The sequence below is a fragment of the Jaculus jaculus genome, chromosome 7 (genome assembly GCF_020740685.1).
Source record: "Jaculus jaculus isolate mJacJac1 chromosome 7, mJacJac1.mat.Y.cur, whole genome shotgun sequence".
NCBI lineage: Eukaryota > Metazoa > Chordata > Mammalia > Rodentia > Dipodidae > Jaculus > Jaculus jaculus.
This window is the reverse complement of record NC_059108.1, coordinates 42,717,340-42,744,825: the sequence shown is the minus strand read 5'-3', so window position 1 is coordinate 42,744,825 and position 27,486 is coordinate 42,717,340. Positions and strand designations below refer to the sequence as shown.

General features: G+C 38.2%; 1 protein-coding gene and 1 pseudogene across 4 annotated transcripts in view; one reads left to right on the top strand and one right to left on the bottom strand.

The window, feature by feature from the left end:
* Hace1 (HECT domain and ankyrin repeat containing E3 ubiquitin protein ligase 1) overlaps nucleotides 1-27,486 on the bottom strand; it is a 102,867-nt gene that overhangs the window by 8,577 nt on the left and 66,804 nt on the right. For all 4 annotated transcript variants that reach the window (XM_045154762.1, XM_045154761.1, XM_045154763.1 and 1 more), the window contains 5 exons: nucleotides 21,419-21,568; nucleotides 20,446-20,642; nucleotides 17,025-17,156; nucleotides 8,843-8,941; nucleotides 8,492-8,562 (listed from right to left, as the gene is read on the bottom strand). In XM_045154762.1, coding sequence (XP_045010697.1) covers nucleotides 8,492-8,562; nucleotides 8,843-8,941; nucleotides 17,025-17,156; nucleotides 20,446-20,642; nucleotides 21,419-21,568 — 649 coding nt within the window. The remainder of the gene's footprint in view (nucleotides 1-8,491; nucleotides 8,563-8,842; nucleotides 8,942-17,024; nucleotides 17,157-20,445; nucleotides 20,643-21,418; nucleotides 21,569-27,486) is intronic.
* Nucleotides 5,789-6,375, top strand: LOC101609477 (annotated as a pseudogene).

Sequence of the window (27,486 nt, the reverse complement as noted above, 5' to 3'; positions counted from 1 at the left end):
TCTTTCAGGTGGTTAGTCAGGGACAGACGCCCAAAGAGAGAACAAGGAGATGCTATACTGTCCATCTTGGCAAAACTGAAAATTGGGTCTGATCCAAGATGGCTGCCACTAGATCTATTCTGAGTCCACAAACCAATCAGATTTTGATTCTGCCTCCTAATGACAAGGCTCATCTTTATTGGCTTCTGGTCTATATAAAGGAGGTTACCTACACAGGCACCCACACTTCCCTGCCTCTCTTACTCTTCCCTTTGCCTAGCAACCTGGTCTGAACATCCACCTGAGTCTGTCCCTCCTTCCTAGCCTTGGGAAGTGGGGAATACTTATCTTTGCTTGTTTTTTTTTTTGTTTGTTTGTTTTGTTTTTCAAGGCAGGGTCTCATTCTGGCTCAGGCTGACCTGGAATTCACTATGTAGTCTCAGGGTGGCCTTGAACTCACGGCGATCCTCCCACCTCTGCCTCCCAAGTGCTGAGATTAAAGGCGTGCGCCACCACACCCGGCTCAGCTTGGGTACTTTTTTTCTTGCCTTTTATCTGTATCATGCTTTGTGGATACCTTACTACTTTGATAACATGTAAGATTTATCTATGATCTCTGAGTCCTTCACTATTACATAATCCTCTCTGGTCTCTTATTTGAAGGGGATTCCCTGTTAGATCTTAGCCTGCACACGCGGTGTATGCCTGTGCGCATGCATGTAAATGCCCCAGCCTTTCCCTAAACATCAGTTTTCCCTAAATAAATCTCATGAGCCAGGCGTGGTGGAGCATACCTTTAATCCCAGCACTGGGGAGGCAGAGGTAGGAGGATCTCTGTGAGTTCGAGGCCACCATGAGAATATAGAGTAAATTCCAGGTCAGCCTGTGTTAGAGTGAGACCCTAACTTGAAAAATGAAAAAATAAAAATTAAAAATAAATAAATCTCATGAATTATGATTTCTCCCTAAATAAACTCAATAATCCATAACTTGTCCTTCTTGAGTCCTGTTTTATCAATTCTTTGTTAAAATAGATAAGGACCAAAAATTGGGGTTCACAAGTTTGGGATATGCCTCCAGAGCCCCCAAATCCTGCATTACTACCAAAAGCAATATACAGATTCAGTGCAATTCCAGTCAAAATTAAAGCACCATTCTTCACAGAAATAGAAAAAAGTCCGAATATGGTGGTGCACGCCTTTAATCCCAGCACTTGAGAAGCCAAGATACGAGAATCACTGTGAGTTCAAGGTCATTCTGAGACTTCATAGTGAATTCCAGGTCAGCATGGGCTAGGCTAGAGCAAGATTCTACCTCAGAGGGGAAAAAAAGTCTTAGTATTCATATGAAAGCACAAAAGGCCTTGGACAGCCAATAATGTCCCCAGCAAAATCCATAATGCTGGTATTCATTCACTATACCTGATTTTAAGATATACTACAAAGCCATACTAATACAATAAGCATGATAGTGGCACAAAATAAACACATAGATCAATGGAACAGAATAGAAGATTTAGGTGTAAGTTCAAGTAACTATACCCAACTGATTTTAACACAAAAGCCAAAAACACACTGTGTACTGGAGACAGATAGCATTTTCAGTAAACAATGCTGGAAAAACAGGTTAACTACTGCAGAAGAATGAATCTAGATCTTCTTTTCTTACCCTGCACAACATGGATCAAAGATTTAAATATAAACTAAACTGTAAAACAACTAGAGAAAAAGTAGAAGGGAACAAAATAAACAACCACTGGGATCCCATGAAATGAAGAAGCTATTGTACAGCCAAACAAGCCACCAACTGAGTCAAAAGACAACCTGCAGAATGGGAGAAAAGCTCTGCCAGCTACACAGCTGACAGAGTTTTAAAATCTAGAATATACAAAGAACTCAAAAAAACTAAGCAATTAAAAAAAAATCAAACTGGTCAAAAGAAAACTGAGGCAGGAATATAACACAGAGCTCTCAGTGGAAGAAAAACAAAAGGCTAATAAACACCTTTAAAATGTTCAACATTGCGCAGCATGCCTTTAATCCCAGCACTCAGGAGGCAGAGGCAGAAGGATCGCCATGAATTCAAGGCCACTCTGAGACTACATAGTTAATTCTAGGTCAGCCTGGACCAGAGTAAGACACTACCTCAAAAAAAAAAAAAGTTCAATATCTTTAGCCGTCAGGGATATGAAAATTAAAACTACTTTCAGATTCCATCTCATTTCATTCAGAATGACAATCACTGAAAATCTAATGATAACAAATGCTGTCTAATGTAGGGGAAAAGCAACCCTTACTCACTGTTGATGGGAGTGCTAACTTGTACAGCCACTATGGAACTCAGTACAGAGGCCCTTCATATATCCTAAGGAATCTACACTTTACTATAGATTTACTTGCTCAGTCACATTTGTTGCTGCTCTATTCACAATAGCTAGGAAATGGAATCAGTCCAGATGCCTATCAGTTGATGAAGAAATAATGTAGATATGCTAAATATATACAATGGAGTTTTATTCAGGTATAAAGAAAAATGAAATTACAAATTTACAGGAAAATGAATGGATCTGGAAAAATTATACAAAGTGAGGTAATCCAGGCTCAGAAAGACAAACAGTGCATATTCTCTCTCAAATGTGGACCCGAGCTTGGGAAAGATTTGTTTGTAAGTCATAGCATCATCAGTAGGACAAGTCAGGAAGCTAGAGTGAGGCTTACAGAGAGGAGAAGTGGGGAGGGATTCAGGAAAGTAATAGTAGATAGGCAAGTGGAAGGACAGACATCAGGGGGTGGGCAGGTCTAAGAAGGAACAGTAGAAAGGGTTCTGGGAAATCAAATCAGGGCCAGTAGGCTTTGAAGGCAAGCACTGAGCCATGTCCCCAGCCCTAAGATTTCTTAATAATACAGAACCTCAAGCCTCACAGACTCAGCTGCCAGATGCAGAGAAGTCATGAGTGACAGGACTGCCTGCAGGAATGACACAGCACCCAGCCAGAAGCAGTTTATTGGAAGGAAAAGGTTGCTCAGGCTTACAGTTTCAAGGGAAGTTCATCATGGTGGGAAAGCATGGCAGGAACAAACAGCAGAACACCACACCTTGTTACCATAGCAGGACAAAGCAGCAGGAGTGAGCTGGCTAGGATTGGAAAGTGGGGCATCTTACAAAGTCCCAAAGCCTGTCCCAGGGACACACCTCCTCCCACAAAACTCCCCTGCATAAAGTTTCCATCAACTTGGAATTAAGGATGAGGTTTAATCACCAACACATGAGGCTATCAGGGACATTTTATACTCACACCACCACACTTGTCCTACAGAATTAAAAGCACCCCCCAGGTAGAATAACCAAGGACATAAAACAAAAGACAGACAAGCAAATCCCCAAGAGTTAACCTTGCTCCCTCCAACAGGAATAAAGACAGTAATGTTTTACCTTGTCAGTGTAACTGTGCCATGTGTGTGTGTAACTGTCTTCATGTGATTGTATGTCACTCTATGCTAAAACATGAACTCAATCTACCCCTAAGATCTTTCACATCAATTTATTTTTATTCAATTCTATTTTAGGCTATCAATTTTTTTTTTAGTTTTTATTTCCTGATATGCCAACTTTAGATATCTGAATGGATATGAATGTGAATGTTGGCGATATGGGTGTTATAACCACCTTCCCCTTGCCAGTGTTTGGCACACTTGCCTGCTGCTGATGGCCAGAAGGTGATGTCTACCCTCTGATCATGCTATTGTTTTCCCTAGCATCATGGAGCACCCCCTCAAGTCTGTAAAACAAAATAAACTCTTTCCTCCCACACATTGCTCTTAGGTGAGTGTTTTCTACCAATGACATGAAGCTAACTACTACGATGTATATGGAAGAACAGCAGAAGTGCTAGCTTGTTATCTTTAGGAATAGAGATTATAAGTGATTTGGACTTCTGTTGGCTTTTGCTTCTCTGAATTGTATACCTTTCCTATTTAGAAAATGAAATTATGGTTTATTTCTCACACAAGATACATTTCTTTGGAGGCTCCTTACAAGGATTTTCCATTGGAATGGGCATATCCTCATTGCTGGTTATGGGTTATACTGTGAGCAGCTTCTCCCCAGCAGTGTGTGAGCTCTGTCCTGGGTGTAGTACAGCAGCCATGACCCAGGGTGTCACCTTCCTCCCTAGACCACTGCAAGCAGCAGCCAAAGCTTCCATGGTTCCTTGTTCTTAGCCTTCCTTTCCTTTCCTTTCTTATCTGACTTTATTTTTAATAGCTTAGAATTTCATTTGTTTTCTACTTATGAAATGTGGTTCAGGTTTTCTATGATAAACATACATGGCTCTTCTAATAAGCTAAGAAGCCTCCTGCACCAGCAGTAGCACTGGAAACAATGATATATATGTACATACTTCTTTTTATTATTTTTTGTATGTTTACAACAACTGTGAGACCCTACCTCAGGAAAAAAAAAAAAAAAATCAACATTGGGTGTGGTCAGTATACCTGTAATCCCAGCACATGGGAAGAGGAGGCAGGAGGATCAGAAGAACTCAAGATCATCCTCAACTGCACAGCCAGTTGGAGGCTAGATTGGGCTACAAGAGACTCTTTCTCAAAAAGAAAAAAAAATGCTATATCTTTCCGAAATATAAAAAGAATCTTGGGAGCTGGGCATGGTGGTGCACGCCTTTAATCCCAGCACTTGGGAGGAAGAGGTAAGAGGATTGCCATGAGTTCAAGGCCACCTTGAGATGACAGAGTTAATTCCAGGTCAGCCTGGACCAGAGTGAGACCCTACCTCAAAAAAAAAAAAAGAATCTTGGGCTGGAGAGATGGCTTAGTGGTTAAGGCACTTGCCTGCAAAGCCTAAGGACCCAGGTTCAATTCGCCAGTACCCATGTTAGCTAGATGCACAGGGTGGCGCATGCACTTGGAGTTCATTTTGAGTGGCTACAGGACCTAGCACACCCCTTATCTCTACCTGTCTCTCCCTTTCTCTTTCTCTCTCTCTCTCAAATAAATAAAAATAAAATAAAATATTAAAAAGAATCTTAAGTCATCTAGTTTGCTTGTATCTATTATATTTAACATATCCTAAAATTGAAATTTTCATGATAAATATTGTACTCAAAATTATTTTATAGGATATGAAGCTTAACATTTTAAAATTCAATAAGAATTGGAATAGCCTCAAGAATTAACAAATGAGAGTACATGAAATTTAAAAGTTCCTCATGGCACTAGAAAATGCCTTGGGAGCTACTATGTGATAATGGGCACCAACAGCATGAGTTAGCAGGAGACCCTGCAAAATAAGGACAAGAAGTACACTCTTGCGCAATAGTGGCAAACAGCCCACATCAGTAACTAACTGCCCTCTGGTTGGACATGAGGCCTATTCAATGGGAGAGAAATTATAACTGGTACTGGGAACCAAGTCAGCACCCCATAGGCAGGGAACTGACAACTTCCAGAGAGAAGTCTCACTGTTCTCTGGACAAGTTGAGTGAGTATCCTCATCAACATGTCTTATGAAAAAAAAAAAGAAAACTGGGCATGAAGTAGAAGGATCACTATGAGTTCAAGGTCAGCCTGAGCCTACATAGTGAATTCTAGGCAAGCCTGGGCTACAGCAAGACCCTCCCTCAAAAAAACAAATATAGGGTACCAGCACAAGGGTGAAGGAGATAACACAGAGAAAATTCAACTCCTACCAAACCAGATATCCAGAGACACAGAGGCCCCCAACACCTCATCACTGAAACAGACCAAAAATGAACCCAGCTCTTTCTAAGCTGGCGCTCCTCAAGGACAAAGCCATGTTCAGCTCGAGTGCCAAGCTGGTGAAGCCGAATGGCAAGAAAACAGACAAGTTCGAGTCCGGAATCTCCTAGGCACTGCTCGAGCTGGAGATGAACTCGGACCTCAAGGCTCAGCTGCGGGAGCTCAACATCACCGCGGCCAAGGAAACTGAAGTTGGTGGTGGTCGGAAAGCTATCATAATTTTTGTTCCAGTTCCTCAACTGAAATCTTTCCAGAAGATCCAAGTTCGGCTAGTGCGTGAATTAGAGAAAAAAAGTTCAGTGGGAAACATGTAGTTTTCATTGCTCAGAGGAGAATTCTGTCTAAACCAACAAAAAAAATCCGCATGAAAAATAAGCAAAAGCGTCCCAGAAGCCATACTCTGACTGCTGTGCATGATGCTATCCTTGAGGACTTGGTTTTCCCAAGTGAAATTGTGGGCAAGAAGATCCGTGTGAAACTGGATGGCAGCCGGCTCATAAAGGTTCATTTAGAAAAGGCCCAGCAGAACAACGTGGAGCACAAGGTTGAAACCTTTTCTGGTGTCTATAAGAAGCTCATAGGCAAAGATGTTAATTTTGAATGCCCAGAGTTTCAGTTGTAAACAAATGACTAAATAAAGTTATCATTCACAATAAAAAAAAAAATGAACTCAACATGGCTCAGGGAAATTTTGCGGAAGAGAGGGCGGAAAGAATGTCAGAGCCACATGTTGGGTCATGATATGCAGAGACATTTACCATACCCATAACTGTGGGTTAACTCCAGAATGCATGCCCCATATACCTCAACAAGGAGGGCCCAGGAGGAGGGGGTAGGACATGGATGAGCCTAACAATGGTACCAAACTGACTGTATTCACTGAGTACAAAACTAATTAATAAAAAAATATATATATATAAAAATTTTTTTTTCAAAACGTGGAAAAAAGCCAATAAATAAATTAATTTTTTTAAAGTTCCTACACAGCAAAAGAAATCATTAACAAGTGGGAGAAAATCTTTGCCAGCTAGACTTCAGACTAGGGACTAACATTCAGAATTTATAAAGAGGTATGAAAATTAAACACACACACACACACACACACACACACACACACACACACACACACACACCAGCCAATTACCAAATGGGCTAATGAAATGAACATTCACAAAAAGAAGAAACACAAATGGCCAATAAATATTTTTTAAAGTGTTTATTTAATATCCCTAGCCATCAGAGACATGAAAATTAAAAGCACTTTGAAATACCATTTCACCCCACTCAGAATGACTATCATCAAGAAAACTAACAACAAATTTTATAGAGGATGTGGTAAAAGGAACCCTTATTTACTGCTGGTGAGAGCAAACAAGTACAGCTATATGGAGATCAGTATGTAGGTTTCTCAAAAAATTAGAGCTAGCCCTCCCATAAGACCCAGCTAAACCACTCCTGGGCATCTACCCAAAGGACTCCATATCACACTACAGAGGTACTTGCATGTCCATATTTACAATAGCAAGGAAATAGAACCATCCTAAATGGTATCTCATGGTGCACAGAAGATGAATGAATAATGAAAATGTGATATATAATGGAACTAATTTTATTCAGCAGTGAAGAAAACTGAAATAATGACACCTGCAGGAAATTGGATATATATGGAAAGAATTGTATTAATCAAGGTGATACACACTCAGAAAGGCCAAAGCTACATAGTTCTGAAATGCAGATCCTAGCCTGAAATAGTTATATGTATGTATATAATGAGGGGGCAAAGGTGACAGAGAGGATAGGAAGGGTGACGGGAAGAGGTAAAACACTGTGGCATGTAAAACCAAGGGAGGGGAGATTCCAGGGGCTGAGGTGTTGGGTAGAAGAGAATCAACTAAAACAAACTGCTTGAAAATGCCATAATGATATCTAAATCTGGGCTTAACCATTAAAAATTAAAATGCCATTAAAAATAGAATTGAAGGGGCTGGAGAGATCGCTTAGCAGTTAAAGCACTGGATTGCAAAGCCTAACAACCAGGATTTGATTCGCCAATATCCATGTAACCCAGATGCACAAAGTGGAGCATGCATGTGGAGTTCATTTGAAGTGGCAGGAGGCCCTGAGGAGACCCTTCTCTCTCACACTCCCCCTTCTCTCTTTCCCTCAAATAAATAAAAGTATTTAAAAAAAAATAGAATTAGAGAAAAATGTTACAAATGCCTAAGGAGTGAGAGAGAGAGATCTAGAGCAAACTGGGTATTTTTACTACTAAGCCAGATCAGTGATATAAAATATTAAAAATGTGTTGTGTTATTATTACAGAATGAAAGGTTACAAATTATAAAACATACTGACAGCCTTCATTAAAATTGGGTTTCTTGAATATGTTAAACATTTCCTGAATTTTATTTTTATTTATTTACTTAGAGAGAGAGAAGCACAGAATTAATATGACCATGCCAGGGCCTTCTGCCACTACAAACAAACTCCAGATCATGCACTGGCTTTACATGGGTTCTTGGCAAGTAAGCACCTTTAATAGCTAAGCCATGTCTCCAGCCCTATGTTTTGTTTTGTTTTTGTTTTTGTTTTTTACTTTTAATGCCTAAAATATGGAAAGAGAGTTACATAAGTTCACAATTAATAATTCTTCACTTTGTTTTTTTCCTGTGGTTATTTTCTAAGACAATAGAAATGAAATACATTAAATTCTTTCTATATTATCTTAAAACACTTACCTGCCAGTAACGAACTGCAAGAGAAGAACTCTCTCCTCCTGAGTAATATCTTCCACAACTTCCCAAAACCACTAACAAGAACAACAAAAAACTTAACTTACATTTCAGAGCAAATGTAGATGTACTAGTACCATAGAAATATGTAATATTCATCAAGCATATTTTATTCTACAAAACTCATTTATCAAAAATGATTTCATACAAAGCTTTCACATGCCTATTCCCACAAGTCAAATTTAGAGGAAAACTTTACTTTGTTAATTAATGTAAGTTTTCATCCAATAGTGCTGAAAAGCTTACAAAATTAAATGGCAAACTTAACTTCATTTGAAGCTCTAGAGAGACTTTTACCTGAATAACTGGATCTTCTCTTTCATAGCCACTTGTGTATTCTGTATTTTTTATCCAATCACTCACATCAATTTCTGGCATGCCAGAAAGCAGTAGCTCCTTTGGGGAAGAAGAAAAAATATTTCATTAATCTTTGGGAGAAAAAAAAAAAGGCTATTACATTTAAATAGCAAATTTGCCATAATTAGAAACTAATCTCATATAAAACTGATTTACTTCTGTGACAGTCACTGCATGTCATCAATAACAAACACTACACAGGAAAGAAACTTGGTAGTGAGCACTGCAAATTCTGTGACATCAGGAACTTTCTCTACACTGATATGGTATAAATAAAACTTAAAGAGAAGTAACTTAAATGTTGATATGTAAACATGAAACAAATTTATAGACACAATAATACCATTTAATTTTACTTATTTTTATTTTGTGATTATCTACAAAAATGTAAAACTGTATCACACCATGTTTTCAAAATGAAAGTGACAATACAAGCCTGAATAAACAGTGGTCTAAACAAAGGGAAAGTTTATCAAGAAGTTTCTGTCATTGGGAAAAGGGGATAATACAATAAAGCTACTTTTTATTGTTTTAAGCAAGGACTTAGGCTCAGATTCTAGTCTGGATTAATTCAGATCTTTTGAAGTAAATTTTACATAAGTTATTAAAAAACACATTTTTTTCTCCTGGCTTTTTTTTGTTTGCTTGTAGTGTAGACATGGATCCTAGGGTCTGGTATGTACCAAGACTGCATCAACCAGCGAGCTACATCCCCAGTTCTCTTTATGAATTCTGAATGGCTTTTTTCCAGGTCATTAGACACATACCCAAATGTCAATCATATAATTAGAAGTGAAATTATGAAAAGCAAAGTATTTAACCCTGAGATTTTCTAAGGGAAGAAAGAGTATGAAAGGAGCTTGTCCCTTCTCTGAATGAGTTTGTGTTCCACACTTGATAGGCTTAAAGTGAGACAATGATTATCTACACATACACTGTAAAAGAGAACAACTCAGGCTGCTTTTATCAGGGATCTAGATGTAATGTAGTTCAAATTCTACAACTACTATTAACACATACTGATGAGTCTACATTATACTCTGAGCAAAATCAGTACAAGGCAGTGTCTGAGAACTCCTGCAGGTTTTGAGAGCTATTCAGTGTCTATAGGGCTGTCTCTTCCTTGAGGCAGTATGTAGCTCCTCAGTGGACCTCAACCAAACCACAAAGCACCACTGATCTGATACACAAGCAGGCAAGAGAACCTGTCTGTTTAGCCTGACATCACAAAGTTACAAAACTGCTAATGTCACTTTTATATTTTTTTTGTTTTGTTCTTGGAATAGCTTTTATTTTAAAAATATTTAGGAGCCAGGCGTGGTGGCACATGCCTTTAATCCCAGCACTCAGGAGGCAGAGGTAGGAGGATTGCCATGAGTTCGAGGCCACCCTGAGACTCTATAGTGAATTCCAGGTCAGCCTGGGCTAAAGTGAGACCCTACCTTGAAAAAACAAAATTAGGTTAACATAGTAAGTCGCTATATGAAGTAATAAAGCTTTTTATAGTTCTAATTTAATTTCAAATACAACATGTGCCCATCGATTCAATAGCCCATATAAACAAAAATTCTTCTCTTGTAAGAGGCCCCAACACAGTAAGTTTGACAACTGCTAGTAAGTAGAAAGTACATCTTAGTCCTCCTGCCACAACAGTATCAGGTTCTCTTATAGATGAAGATGTTTGAGGTTGTTCTGCTTCCTGGCCTCCACCTTCCTTTGAACTGTAGATGCATGAGCTCCCTTATTTGCTGGCTTCAGGTTGAGGCTGGCTACTAGGAACCCCAAGCAGAGGAGAGTCCTCAGGTAGAGTCTCAGTTCCCTCTCTGCTTCCGCACCACATTTATTTTAATTTTATTGATAACCTCCATACACACATACAATATACCCTGATTATAATCCCCTCCTACCACCCTCCTTTGTTCTCTCTCACCTACCCCATGCCAATGAACTCCTTCTTCAACTAGTTTCTCTTCTATTTTGATGTCATTTATTTTTCTCTCATACTATGCAGGACTTGTATATGAGATATAAACAAAGGGGGGAAGTTATGGGAAGAGGGAGTCTGGGAAGAATAGGGGGTAAGAGTCAACTGAACAAATTGTATTTTTAATCACCAGAATGAATGCTATCTAATCTCTATGCCAACAAAAAATAAATATAAAAGCTAAAAAAAAGAAGAAACACGAATGGCCAACAGACGTTTTTTTAATATTAAACATTTTTAGCCATAAAGAAATGCAAAGTAAAACCACCTGAGATTCCAGCTCATCTCTGTGGGCATGGCTATCATTAAGAAAACAAATGAAGCTGGGTGTGGTGGCACACGCCTTTAATCCCAGCACTCGGGAGACAGAAGTAGGAGGATCACCATGAGTTCGTGGCCACCCTGAGACTACATAGTGAATTCCAGGTCAGCCTGGGCTAGAGTGAGACCCTACCTCGAAAAACCAAAAAAGAAAAAGAAATGACAATAAGATGGTGAGGATGTGGGAAAGAGGAGCCTTGACTCACTGTTGTTGATAAGAATGCAAACATATAAACATCAGTGAGGAGATTTCTCAAAGAGCTAAAAAGCGAACTGCTATATAGCCCAGCGACAGCACTCCTAGGCATATACCCAAAAGTCATCATGGGATAGACAAACTTGCACATCCATGTTCACTGCTGTTCTACTCATAGCAGCTAGGAAATGGAATCAATACATGTGTCCATCAACTGATGACTAGATAATGAAAATGTGGTACAGACACACAGAGTTTTATTCAGCTGTAAATAAAATGAAATTATGAAATCTTAAAAAATGGATGGCGCTAGAAAAGATCATGATACATAGATGAAGTAATTCAAACCCATAAAGATAAAAATTGCACATTCTCTCTCACATGTGGATCCTATTAATATTGCATGCAAGTACACAGAAGGATGTGACAGTGGATATAGATTATGAAACTAAACAGGAGACCACAGAGGTACATGGGAAGGGGAGGGGAGCAAAAGGACCCATGTGACACAAAAGCAGAAAGGAGGCTATCTTGGTGAGAGGGCAGAGGAGCAGGGGAGGGAAACAACAAATTTTATTTTAAAAACATCAAAATTAAATCTGGTTCTTTGTATGCTGGTCTCTTTCTTTCCTTCCATTCTTGTCAATGTCTGGATGCCTAAGTAGATGTCTATAAACACCTCCATACCAGTCCCTCTAGTTAAGATCTTCTCTAGACCTTACAAATACTTCTTTCTGTACCAGTCCCTTTAATTAAGTTTCTTCACTAGACCTTATCAACACATCCATGCCAGTCCCTCTAGTTAAGTTTCTTCTCTAGATCTTATCAACACTTCCCTACCAGGCCTTCTAGTTAAGTTTCTTGTGCGAAATGCTTGGAAAACTTCTGTCCCCAGGTAGGAATCTGATACACATCTACTGAAAGGGAATGGGGATGAATTTTGTAAGTTCCTTACAATTCATGAGTTTAATCCTCTTCTCTTCTAGGCTAAATATGAGCTCTTATTATTAATTATGCTATTACTGCTAATAGTTACAAATAAAAATGGCAACTAAATTCTCTTTAAAAAAAATTGAAGCATTTCATGGTTATCATATTATTTGTTATGATTTTGTGAAGAGTAAGGAAAAAAATCTATATTATTTTGTTTAACAACTAGGAGGAAGTTACTAAAATAAACAAAAACAAACAGATGAGATGGGAAATTCACAATAAAAAATATACAACAAAAATATTTTAAGTCCCAATCAAAAGTTTATTTTAGAAAAAGAAAATAATATAATTATAACAAATTTCCAGGCAAGGTGATTCACACTTGTAAATCCCAGCACTTGGAAGACAGAGGCAGGAGGACAGAAGTTCAAAGTCATCCTCAGCTACATAGCAAGTTTAAGGTCAACCAGGGTTACATGAGACCCTGTCTAAAAAAAAAATATCCTGGCTTGGTAGTTCTTAGGAGGTGAAGTAGGAGGATCACCATGAATTTGAGGCCATGCTGGACTACAGAATGAGCTTCAGGTCAATTTGGGCTAGAGTGAGACCCTGCCTCAACTAAACAAGAAGTAAAATTAGTGCCGGGCATGGTGGTGCATGCATTTAATCCCAGCACTTGGGAAGCAGAGGTAGGAGGATTGCCATGAGTTCAAGGCCACCCTAAGACTCCATAGTGAATTCCAGGTCAGCTTGGGATAGAGTGAGACCCTACCTCGAACCCCCCCCCCCAAATAAGTAAAATTAAATTAAACTAAATTTGAATTTTAAAATATGTGTATGGATAGTAAAGTAACAGCTGAAATGAATGTAATCTATACACTAATAGAACACGAGCCATACAAATGCTCATAGCAGTTAGTTTACCTAGTATTCACACCACATAGTGCTTTCACATTCTAGAATCATCATGGATCAATTCTCAAGCAACACAGTATGGAAGAGCAAGCCTTCACATGTTTGGTATGATCCTTCCAAGTACAAGAGCATTCTATGCGTATTCATGAAAACTCTTGTAACTGTTTTTTAACCTGATAATCATCTTTTGACTTGGGCTTGCCCTCTACCAGTCAATGAATAGACTGGCAGCTCAGGACATTATATTACTAGCTACATTTATTCTTTACTACAACACTACAATCAAGCCTGAATCTTTTACCTGATGTAGAGATATTTCTACAAAGTTTCCCTCCTCAAGGTAGCATATCCCTTTCCTAATAAAATAGCAAAGGCTCTAAAACCTCTTATTACTCAAGCCACCAAGAGTCAGGCTGGAACTAATGATGAAGACATGCCTCTGCAGTCAGAGGTACCAGCGCAGCATGTACTCTATGACCTGCAGTCAGAGGTGTTAAGTCTAGCATGGACTTGATGACACGGACAATTTTCAAACCTTCTTGTGTCTTGTTTTCTCCTTTTCTGTGAAATCAGAATAGTAAAACTTACCTCAAAAGTTTGTTGACCATATCTTAAGGTTAATACATACATATAAAGCACTTAGCAAATATTAACTGGCTAATAACTGTCAACATTAGTACCTGAATAAATCAGGGTCATGTTTACAATGTTATCTCAAATAATCACACCATCTGAATGAACTCAACTAAAAGCTAGAACACAAGACAACTAGGAAACCTGCCCTTACTCAAGTTTCTACTATCAGAACCACAACAAAAAACTCACTTGTGATACACATCACTGTGAAAGATAAAGAAACCAAAGATTTTAGAAGAAAACCCAGGAAAAGACATTCATAACCTTGTACTAGAAAAACAGTTTTCAAAAGGAACACAAAGCCAGGCGTGGTGGCACATGCCTTTAATCCCAGCACTTGGGAGGCAGAGATAGGTGGATCGCCATGAGTTTGAGGCCACCCTGAGACTACACAGTGAATTCTAGGTCAGCCTGGGCTAGAGTGAGATCCTACCTCGGAAAAAAAAAAAGAACACAAAGCCAAACATGGTAGTGCATGCCTTTAATGTCAGCACACACAGAGGTAGGAGACAGAGATAGGAAGATCACTATAAGTTTGTGGCCAGCCTGGGACAACCTGGACTACAGTGAGACCACACCTCAAAAAAAAAAAAAAAAAAAAAAACCCACAAAAGCAAACAAACAGGATGCAAAGCACCATCCTTTCTTTAAAAAACATAAACTGGGGCTGGAGAAATCACTCAGCGGTTAAGCGCTTGCTGTGAAGCCTAAAGACCCTGGTTCAAGGCTCGATTCCCCAGGACCCACTTTAGCCAGATGCACAAGGGGGCGCATGTGTCTGGAGTTCGTTTGCAGTGGCTGGAGGCCCTGGCGCATCCATTCTCTCTCTATCTACCTCTTTCTCTCTCTGTCTGTCACTCTCAAATAAAAATTTTTTTAAAAAATTTTAAAAACATAGACTGGGCTGGAGGGGTGGCTTAGCAGTTAAGGTGTTTGCCTGCAAAGCCAAAGGACCCAGGTTTGATTCCCCAGGACCCATGTTAGCCAGATGCACAAGGGGGCTCATGCATCTGGAGTTCGTTTGCAGTGACTGAAGGCCCTAGCATGCCCATTCTCTCTCTCCCTCTTTCTTTCTCTCTCTCTCTCCCCCTTGTCCCTCTTTCTCTGTCAAATAAATAAATGAAAATAATAATAAATTTAAAACAAAGAAACTATAATGTTTGTGGCAGCACTACACTACTTGAAATAGCCTGGAACAGAAAAGTGGAACCGACAAAAAGAAAACTGACAAAATGAAATACTATGCAGTGAAAATGAATGAATTATAACTATTTATGTCTGATTCTTGAGCTTTTTCACTTACATACACTTTAAAAATAGGTAAATGTAACCTATGATTTAGAAATAAGGAGTGATTACACTGGGGTGGGCTAGTGAATAGAAGGAGAACCAAAGTGACCATCTGGGGTAGGTGGTAGGTATTGTTTCTCTCTTAATACAGGTACATGCTGCACAGGTTTGAACAGTTTATTAATTCATCAAGTTGTATATATCAGAACTCAGTAAAAGTCACCATAAATTTATCAGTATCAGTAAATTACCAGGTAATATTTTGTCAATTATTTTTTCCATTGCTTTTTTTTAACATATACATAGGAACAAAAACTGATACCATTCTCTAATTTGAACTTCACATGACTAATTTAATTGAAGCATAATACAGAAACAAATCAAATTAGTCAGGTCTTATAACTAATTTTCAAATGCTAATGAACTACTTGCAAAATTACATTAAAAGTTAGTCAATGCCAAATGAAGCCACTAGTCTTACTGCTAGAAGCAAAACAAAAATCTTACAACTTACATTTCATAAAACTGAAGCACAATGAGCTTCAAAATTAACAAATTTTGTTCATTACTATAATAAGACATGCTATATTTTTCCATTAATCTGAAGTTTGATTCTAATGGTAATTTTTTAAAATATCTTTATTTATTTGCAAGCAGAGAGAGATTGAGAGAGGATGTGCCAAGGCCTCTAGCTGCCGCAAACTCCAAATGCAAGTGCCACTGTGCATCTGGTTTTACATGGGTATTGGAATCGAACTGGGGCCTTTATGCTTTACAAGCAAGCACCTTAACCACTGAGCCCTCTCTCCAGCCTCTCTAGTGATTTTTTTTTTTTAAACAAGAAGGCAGCTATTATAGTTTGAGGGTGAAATATCCCCCACAGGCTAGTGTTTGAACACTTGCTTCCAAGCTAGTAGTGCTGTTTGGGAGGCTGTAAAGACTTTAGATGGGATCTAGCTGGAGGAACTGGGTGGCTTAGCATTATGGCCTGGCCCCTGCTTCCAACTTTAGTTGTGTCCTTCTCCTTCCACCCTGTGTCCTGTCCAATCCTCACCTGCCCAGATACAAGCAAGCATCTTCATGTTCTTGCTGCCACAGATGCATGTGGCTCCTGCACAATGCCTTCCCCACCATGATGCAATGCTCTAAACCATGAGCCAAAATAAACCCTTCCACCCTTAAGTTGATACCTGTCCAGTATTTGGTCACAGTGACAAGAAAACTAAAATGGTATCTATACTTTTCTCAAGTGTTTTATTAAAGGGGCCAACAACTCGAGTTGTAAAAAGAATTTTATTACCAAAAACAATGTCATGGATAAAAGCAACATATAACTCATGTAAAATTAGAAATGCTATTAGGTCACAGTCAAAGGCCAGGAAACTAAAGAACAAAGCAGATAGTACTAGGTATGGAAGAGAGTGGACAATACACAAGGTGGAAGTTGAGATTCATAAGATCACATGCAGGGTAAAATAAGAAACTGGAGGCTATACATCAGCACAAAAAAAAAGCCCTCTGGATTCCCTCTGGAAGTACAAGGAGTCAGGACAGCTTCCTTTACTTCACATGGCCAATGAAACTTTGGGAACAGGCCTTCAACATGCAAAAGACATTAAAAATATAACCAATTTTGGTTTAACACCACTTCACCCATTTCACATTAAGACATGTTAATATTTGTTATTCAGCTGAAGTAAAACGACATCTCTGATAACCAATTATTAATCATAGAGACTAAACCATAGGGCCTCATTATATTGCATTCATTCAGTACAGTACACCAAAATTAATCTGAATGACATCAAATGGAGTTGTATAACAAGAAAGAACATGTTTTTGCTTACCAATTCATATTCATCAAAAAGTTGTATGAGGGAAGGTGGGATGAACATATGAAAGCCCTGTAAAAAAGCATTTATCTGGGGCTGAATGGCTCTTGTCATTCGAAGTTCAGTAACAAGCTGGACATACTCCGCCTGTAAGAAAAAAAGTTTTGTGATGACTTTTTTATTTCATATAGGTAAGAGAATGTTATATAACCATTTTTCACTTAAGAAGTAAAGAACCTGGCACTAATATTCACATCTCAATGAACCAGTAAGCCCCCACTCACTAAGCCATGAAGGCCAAAATTCTATTATTCACTCAACCAGGATTTTTTTCATACCATGTGTGGGGTTGATATTAGACTTGTCTTTAAAAAAATTCTTTCTGGCTCTGTCGTACTACCTCCATTCTAGTACACCAGTCCAAATTACCCCCCTCAAACTAGATTATGCAACAGATGGTCCACTTTCCTGTACAGTTCCACCTTCCCCCCCACCCCCGACACACACACAGCCAGAGTGGATTTAACATACATAGATTAAATGGGTCTGGGAAGAGGGCTCAGCAAAGAAGAGCACTGGCCAAGCACACAGGAAGGCCGGCCAGGGCGTAAGACCAGCTTCATTTGATTCCCCAGCACTCACACAGGCAGCTAGGCATGGCCATACATGCCTGCAACCACAGTCCCGTGGTGGGCACAGATCTGAGAAGTGCTGGGGCTTGCAAAAATGGCAGCTCTGGGTTCTAAATAGAGACTCCATCTCAAAGAAACACACTTATGAGTAACGGACGGGGAACCTAATATTCTCCTCTAGCCTCCACATGCAAACATGCAGTGTGTGCATCTGCATCAACACATACAAACACATGACACACACAAAATAAATTTAATGCATAGATTATATAGTTTAAGATCATGTAACTCTTTAAATGCTACAATGCCTTCTTATGACAGTTGAAAGTAAAATTTAAATACCCTCCCCAGTCTTGAAGCCCTGCAAAACCTGGACTCTCCCTTGCCATAAAGCATTCCCCTCCACCCTCCTTCCAGAATGCTCATTTAACTCTTGAGTCTTGGCCTTCTGTTCCCCAAATGAGGCCTAATCAGCCTCAATGTCTTTATACCTCCAGGGCTTTCTGATGGGGAAATGACTCATTAGAATGTAATCTCTTTGCAGACAAGGACTTTGTTTCAGTTATAGTACATATCCCCAACCCCAAAAAATAAAGTAGCTGCTACTTTGCAAGTGTTCAACAAATGTGATAAAATGAAGGCATAGATTCACCAAATTCACATAACACATACTCTGAAGTCGATAAGATGGCTAATTTTACCACAGCCAACTGAATTCTGACTTAAATTAAGCATGTTTTCAAAGCAAATTTTTATTTACTTTATTTATTTTTTCTTTTGAGACAGGATCTCACTAAGAAGTCCAGGCTGACTTAAGCTTGCAATCCTCTTGCTTCAGTGACTGTGTGACTATTGTTTATGAAGCCAGCCCAGTTTATCTTATAACACTACAAATCAATGTGCTTTAAGCAGATAGTGCACATGTACATATGTTAACCAGAAAATGCTAGCATGAGGAAGTGCACAGTTAAATACTAAATACCAGCCAAATCTAAAAACCTCATTTTGCTCTAGAAAACTAACAGAATAAATTTATTCTCACTACAACAAATGAAGTATGTGAGACTGGGGGAAAGCAGCACCATGATGTCTCCTATAAGACATATATGAATACATATATGTGTATGTGTATATATATATATATGTGCACATATATGTATTCATATATATACATATAAATATATATATGCATATATATGTATTCATATATATAAATGTATATATATACACATATATGAATGTAATTTGTCAGTTTACAAATATAAAACACACTTAAAGTAGAGTTAATATAAGTTTTATCCCAGGCGATGACATATCCTAGGAAAGTTGTTTCTGTTCCTACTTGAGTTTTCTGTCAATTTTCTGACATAGAATATGAGAAGTAGTAAAATTAACTGGAGAACTAAGCATGTAAAGAATCTATCAAATAGCATGTTTACATATAGGGCCAGGTATGGTGGCACATGCCTTTAAACCCAGCCCTTGGGAGGTAGGGGTAAGAAGAATGATGTGGGTTCAAGGGCAGCCTGGGCTAGAGTGAGACTACCTGGAAAGGAAAAAAAAAAAAAGCTACATACAGAGCTTCCAACCTAGAAGGTCTCAATATAGAAACAAGAACAAAAAGAGCCTTAGCAACTTTTTTCTTGTTTCAACTTTGAGCCTCAGAATTGATATAAAACTGGTACATAAAAATTAACTGAAAAAGAGAAAATAAGAGTGAGGCATGGTGGCACACACCTTTAATACCAGCACTGGGGAGGCAGAAGTAGAAGGATAGCCTTGAATTCAAGGCCACCCTGAGTATATGTAGTGAATTCCAAGTCAGCCTGGGCTAGAGTGAAACCCTACCTAAAAAAAAAAAAAGAGAGAGAGAGAGAAAAACAGCAGAAGTAAAGAGCTTCAACTCTCATACATTATTATGTTCCAGTTAAACTTTATGCCTAGTTACAGAAATACTTTCTTCAATAACTTCTAAGCTCAATGAGTTATCAAAACATCACCACTTCTTTTGGCCCTTTAAAAAATAATATTTTTGGCTGGAAAGATGGTGAAGCTTAAGGACCCAGGTTCAATTCCCTAGAACCCACATAAGCCAGATGCGCATGTTAGCGCATGCATCTGGTTAGAGTTTGCAGTGGTTAGAGGTCTTGATGTGCTCATTTTCCTTTCTCTCTCAAATAAATAAATCCTATAATTAAAAAAATAATATTTAATCAAATTGATAGTCTACTATGAATTGTCATATGTATCTATTAATAGTGTTCAGTAGATATTTATAGCAATAAGACTGTTATAAAGTTATGTTTTGATTTTCAACAATGAAATTCAAAAGAACTGCAAGATTTTATATGGAGAAGATCTAATAATAAAGAAAAACAGTGAGGATATAAAATAAAAAAATAATTATAATCAAGAAAGATTTATTGGAAACCAAAAGCATGTACCAAGTTTAAATATTGAAGTTTCTTTTCTCTGTTAAAACTCTCTAACATTCAATTTTTTAAACAAGAAATTGTGGTTATTGCACATATTATTAGGATTAAGCTTATATTTCCCATCAATTTTTCAAGTTGCAAGTGCTCCATTTGTACAGTTAGCTGGACAGTGTCTCACTCTGCCTTCTAAACGGCAGCATCACAGCTACACAACACTGAAATGATCCTCTCTACTTCAGAGCTTGAGTTTTAAGAGATTTCACCCTCTATGAAAATAAGTTTTTCTAACAAATGTTGGAATAATTTAGAGTTAATGGCAATCAGGGCCAAATTATAAAGAATGGCTATGATACAAATATGAATACTCACTTTGTTATTTTGGGTAACAAGAATACTTCCACCTCCAGGTTTCAAAGGCACCTCTTCCATTGCTCCAAAAACATCAGTTTCAACAGAAAAAGTGAGCTCTAGACCCAGGTCACTAATATCATTATCTAAAATCCACTGCAAATTTTTGGCATATTCTGGATCAATGGATGCTACATCCTGGTAATTTACAGGAATACCTAAAATAAATTTTAAAACAGCAGTTACAGTAGTATACATGCCTTTATCTATTGAGTGGTAAAATACTGCCCTCTACAGATACTCTGAAAGACTGCAAAATGTAATTCAATTCATAGAATGTTTTTAAATGGATGCTAATTCCTAAATTTGGAAATCAATTCAGTTAACCCTGTTTCTTCTACATCTTTGCAATGCAATCTTGCTTTGAAACAACTATTTAAGACACTGTTATAAGTTTCAAAAATGCCAATTACATTAAGTATACTCAAACTAAAAAGCATTCATTATATACACACACTAAAATGGAAGTGGAAAAAAACCTTTGAGTCAAAGGTACCTTTTTTTTAAAGGTTTTTTGTTTTATTTATTTATTTGAGAGCGACAGACAGAGAGAGAAAGAGGAAGAGAGAGAGGGAGAGGGAGCGAATGGGTGTGCCAGGGTCTCCTGCAACAGCAAATGAGCTCCAGACGTGTGCCCCCTTGTGCATCTGGCTAACATGGGTCCTGGGGAATCGAGCCTTGAACCAGGGTCCTTAGGCTTCATAGGCAAGCGCTTAACTGCTAAGCCATCTCTCCAGCCCAAAGGTACCTTTTTTAAAAAAGCAAGTACATCTTTTTTTCTCTCTGGTCTCAAAATAACTTAGGCACACAGATAATCTCTAGTAAAAATAAAAATTCTCCCACCTAAAATGATGGTTATCCATTTAGTGTTCTCCAAAAGCTATAAGGAAAGCAATATAAATAAATGTCTACAGAAATTATAATAAAACCATACCAAGAATGTGCTTGTAGAAAGATCGTGTGAAATAAATATTGACCAACTGCCTGTGGTTCAAAGCTAATCCCAGGATCTGTCCCGCAAACCGGAAATAGTTCAAGTGATCGGGATTGACATAGGAGTTGCTATTAGGTTGAAAAGTTGTACCTATTGAAATAAATTTTAAAACATTCTTAAGAATCTGTATACAGAAGAGAGATAATTTTAATGCAGATAAATTAATTCACACATAGCTTCAGAAAAACTACGGTTACATTATGCAAACTTCTACAGGAATGTACTTTGTGGAATACATAATCAGCCAACAGAACTGGAAATACAGATGACAACCACTACTTCAGGGCAAGTCTGTATATAGAGGAGACAAAGTTTTAAAATACTTCTGACTAGGGTAGTAGTGGAGGAATGTCCAAGAGACCTGTAACAATATATAAGAGAGCATACACACACCCACACTTTCCTAGCCAGTGTGACAGTAGCTACTAAGCTATAAACTTGGGCAGACGTTGCCTCATCCATCTATATGTTTACTTGTTTTTCCTTCTTACAGAATACAACACTATGAGAATAAATGTTCTAGGTAATAGACCTAAACACCAAATCTGATGCCTATTAACAATGGACAGAAACTCACCTAAGTCTAAAATTCATCCAATTCTTTCATATGGCAAATAATCAAGTTTATACAATTACTACTGAAATGAAAAAAAAAATGGTAAGGTTAACAGCTAATGATTGCTGTCAACATCCATGTAAGACATTATGGTTCTATATATAATTATATACTACAACACACACACACACACACTTTACAGAGAGTCAGGGTAAATCAGTTGTTACTTGAAATCAGAAGAAGGTTGAATTAAGGGTATAGAGTTTCTGCTTGGGCTGATAAAAAACTTCTGGAGTTGGATAAGTGTTTGGAATGGTTTCAATAGCAAATTTATATTACACATTTTACCAAAAGAAAATCTAGTGCAATGGGAAAACCTCATGCCCTATCTCAACTTTAACTCTCCTTCCCTACTCTTCTGAGATGACCACTAAATTGCATTACAAATTCATTCAACAAATCCATAATGAGTTCATGCTATGCACTACTACTCTATCCAACAACAGTAGAATAAATGATAACTGGTAAAACTAATAAAACAGTACCAAAGGAAAAGAGGGATGATATAAAAAAGTAAAATGTTTAGTCATTTGAAATATCTGTTTGAAAAAAATTCACTTTGTACTTTCATTAGTCTTTGATAACTACTTTCTTCCCTATCTCTGCATATGCCTTCACTGCCTCATGACTTTCTAAGACCTGGGTTCTTAAGAAGTAGAGAAGCTCTTGCTTGTGCATTGAACACCTCAGTATCCTCACCTCAAAGCACCTAGACTCCACAATTGAACTTAAGAATTACTGAACTCTGCCGGGTGTGGTGGCACACGCCTTTAATCCCAGCACTCGGGAGGCAGAGGTAGGAGGATCGCCATGAGTTCGAGGCCACCCTGAGACTCCATAATGAATTCCAGGTCAGCCTGGGCTAAAGTGAAACCCTACCTCGATAAAACAAAAAAACAAAAAAACAAAAAAAAAAAAAGAATTACTGAACTGAGGCCTGGGCCAGCTAAGACCAATTATTAGTTCAAGCACTCATTCACCCAAGAGTGCCAGAAAGACTTGACCAATGGACTAACTCCAGATGGGCAGGAGCCAATGCAAAACAAGCAAAATTCCAGACAAGGAATAAAAAAAATAGATATGTACAAAGAATTCAAAAAGAACATGAGTAAATGTCTTAATGAATTGAAAAGCACATAAGCAACCTCCTAAAGGAACTCAAACAAGGGCAGGAATGAATTCAGAGAACACCAATAAGCACCCAAATAAATTTCAAAAGAACACAAACAACCAAATAAAATGAGGAAGTCAAACCAGGATAAGAGATAGAAATAATGGGCTTGAGAGATGGTTTAGCCATTAAGGTGCTTCCTGGCAAAGCCAAAGGAAGCAGGTTCAACTCCCCAGTACCAACATAAAGCCAGATGCACAGGGTGGCACATGAATGAGAAGTTCATTTGTAGGGGCTAAAGACCCCCATGTCCCATTCTCTCTAAATAAATAAATAAATAAAATATTTTTAAAAGAGGGAGAAATACTGAAGGGGCTGGAGAGATGGCTCAGTGATTAAAGGCACTTGTTTGCAAAGCATGATGGCCTGGGTTTGACTCCCCAATACACACATAAAGCCAGATGCACAAAGTAGCACATACATCTGGAACTTGTTTGCAGTATCAAGAGGCCCTGGTATGCCCATCCTCCCTTTCTACCCCACCCTTGTAAATGAATAAATAAATTATTAAAACAAAAAGTACTGAAGAAAAACCACACTAAAATTATGCTGAAAATGAAGACAATCCAATGAGTCAAATAAAAGGCAATGGAAAGCTTTGCCTATAGAATGGGTATTGTGAAATATGGAGTATCAGACCTTTGAAGAGAAGGTAAGGAAATTGAGTTAGTCATTCCAAGTCAATGACAAGCTCAACAAAACATTAACAGAACATGAAAGGTATCTGGGACACCATTAAGAGACCAATGCTATGAATTATAAGCACAGAAGAACCACCACCCCAGGCCAAAGGTATAGAAAGCATTTTTAATAAATGATGTCACAAAACAAAAGGACTTAACACATGTCTATAGAACATTCCACCCAACCACTACAAAATACACATTCTTATTAGCAGTCCAGAGGACAAAGGACTTATTCTAAAATAGGACATATATTAGGATAGAAAGCAAGTATTAATAAATTTAGGGCCAGGTGAGGTGGCGGATGCCTTTAATCCCAGCACTCGGGAGGCAGAGGTAGGAGGATCACTGTGAGTTTGAGGCTACCCTGAGACTGCAGAGAGAATTCCAGGTCAGCCTGAGCTAAAGTGAGACCCTAACTCATAAAACCAAAAAATAAAAATAAAATAAATTTAGGAAAACTGGGGACTAGAGAGATGGCTCAGTGGCTAAAGTGCTTGCTTGCAAAACCTGATAGCCTGGGTTCAATTTCCAAGTACCCACATAAAGCCAGATGCACAAAGTAGCACAGGCATCTGGAATTTGTTTGCAGTGGCAGAAGGCCCTCACATGCCCATACTCACTCTCTGTGTCTCTGTGTATCTCTAAATAAATAAATAAACAAAATATTTTTTTTAATTTAGGAAAATTTAAATGATCTCTTGTAGTCTATCTGACTGTAATGGAATAAAGCTAGAAATCAACCCCCCCAAAAAAAAAACACAAACTTGGGAAATTTAAATAAGACACTACTGAATAGTGAATGGATCATTAAAGATGTCATGAAAAGAACTGGGAGAGATTACTTAGTGGTTAAGGTACTTTCCTGCAAAGCCTAATGACCTGAGATCAATTCCAGTACCTGCATAAAGCTAGACAGAGGGGTGTATACATTTGGAGTTCACTTGCAGTGGCTGGAGGCCCTGTGTGTCCATTCTCTCTCCCTCTCTCTTCTGTCTCTCTGCTTATAAATAAATATAATTTTTTTTTACAAGACATCAAGGAAAAAAATCAAAAGTCTCTAGAATTGAATGAAAATGAAACACATCATACCAAAAACTGGAATACAATGAAGTTAGTCCTAAGAGAGAAATGCATAACCCTTAAAGTGACTACATTACAAAATCAGAGATCTCAAATAAACGATTTAATAATGTACCTGAAGGCCTTGGGCAAACAAACAGAACACAAAAGTACTAGACAGCAGGAGATAATTCAATTAGTGAGGAAATCAATGAATAGATTCATAAGGGCTGAAGAGATGGTTCAGTGGTTAAAGGCACTTGCTTGCAAAGCCTGCCATCCCAGGTTCAATTCCCATAAAGTATCCAATTCCCATATTGTATCCACATAAAGCTGGATGCAAAAAAAGTGGCACATGTGTCTGGTGTTAGTTTGTAGCAGCAAGAGGCCCTGGCATACCCATACAAACACATACACAGCCAGGCATGGTAGCACACGCCTTTAATCCCAGCACTTGGCAGACAGAGCTAGGAGGATAACCATGAGTTTGAGGCCACCCTGAGACTTCATAGTGAATTCCAGGTCAGCCTGGACTAGAGTGAAACTCTACCTCAAAAAAAAAAAAAAAAAAAAAAAAAAAAAAAAAACACAGCACACATGCATGCATGCAAGCAAGCAATTTTTTAACTGATAAAACAGAGTTGATTCTTTGAGAAGACTGAAAAACTCTTAATTTGCCAAAAAAATGCCCAAACTAATAACATTAGAACTGAACATGGAGATATTATAACAGATACCAATGAAATCTAAGAAATCAGAAGGATCTATATTCCACTAAAATAGAAAATCTAAAAGAAGTGGATGGATTTCTATGGCCTATCAAAGTTAAACTAAATTGAGATAAATGATTTACACAGATCTATAACAAACAAGTAATGAAACTGAAACAATAACTGTTTAATTTTTAATTAATTTATTTATTTATATGCAAGTGGAGAGAGGTAAAGAGAAGAGAGAAAGAAAGAGAGAATGGGCATGCCACTGCAACTGAACTCCAGATACATAAGCCACTTTGTGTATCTGCCTCTACATGGTTACTGGGGAATCAAACCCAGGTTTGCAGGCAAGCACCTTAACTGCTAAGCTATCTCTCCAGCCTGAAGCAGTAATTTTTTTTAAAGCATTTGAATTTTAAAAGTCCTGGTCCAGATGGACTCACAACAACTTTCTATTAGACTTTTAAAGAAAAATACAGAAATCACATGATTATCTCAATAGATACAGAAAAGAACTTTGACAAAATCTACAGGCTGCTGGGAGTTAAAAAGCCACCAATGGTCTCACCCAGTGGTAGACCCTGTTGTGCTACAATACTGATGTGCCAGGCAAACGCCAGGCCAGTGGCATGACTGCTATGGTGGTAACCCACCACTTTCTGCATAGAGACTTGTTACAAGACAGACTTCTTGCCTGATACTATAACCATGTCAAAAGCCCATGGCTGGGCTAAAGAGATGGCTTAGTGGTGAAGGTGCTTGCCTGTGAAGCCTAAGGACCCAGGTTCGATTGCCCAGTACCCACATAGGACAAATGCACAAGGTGGCGCACGTGTCTAGAGATCGTTTGCAGTGGCTGCTGGCCCTGGTGCATTCTCTCTTTTTATCTGCCCCTCTCTCTCTCTTTCTCTCTCTCTCTCTCTCTCTCTCTCTCATAAATAAATAAATACATACATACATACATACATACATACATACATACATACATACATACATACATACTTTTAAAAAATTTAAAGCCCATGGCTGGGGAGGCCATAGGCCATAGAGGAAACCTACTACTATTGTTTTGCTAAACAAATGTGTTGTTAAGATGCCTTCTAAATTCTTATGTTTAGAGCCACGGATTAGGGCTGTGTCAGCCAGAAAAGTGTCTGTTGGTAGTAGGTTATCATTAACACAGTCTAATTGGTAGTCAGAGTACTAAAAGTAAGTGACTGATGAATACTCAGCCTTATATGGGACCTCTATATCATCTTCCCCCAAGGCTTGGGGACCATCACAGAAATGGTCACAGAAAGAATGTAAGAGGTGGAAGGCTACAGAAGCATGCTGCCTGCACACGAAAGAGCCATCACACTCATACCTCACAGGACTGTGGTTACCTGCACAAGATATGGTCAGTCACCATGCTGTCATGGATGGGAGGGGCTTGGGTCTCCACCCATTTCTGAGGAGCTACTGGTAGTTAACAGTGCTGGGGGGAAGGGGTCTTTTCTTCACTTATGTATCCACCAGTGTGTGAGGGGATATGAAGGTGTTCAGGAAAAGCGGTGGAGAGGGAATGTGAGATCATGGAGGGATCATACATATACAATAAATATTTATGAAATTTTCAAAAACTAAAGAAAATAGATAAGGTAAAATCAAAAGAAAATAAATATAAGCAAATAAGTAAAGATCTTCAGGAAAGGAAGTTTTGAACTTGAAAACTATTTAAAATAGAATATAAAGGTTTTATTAAATTTTAAGCTTAAAAC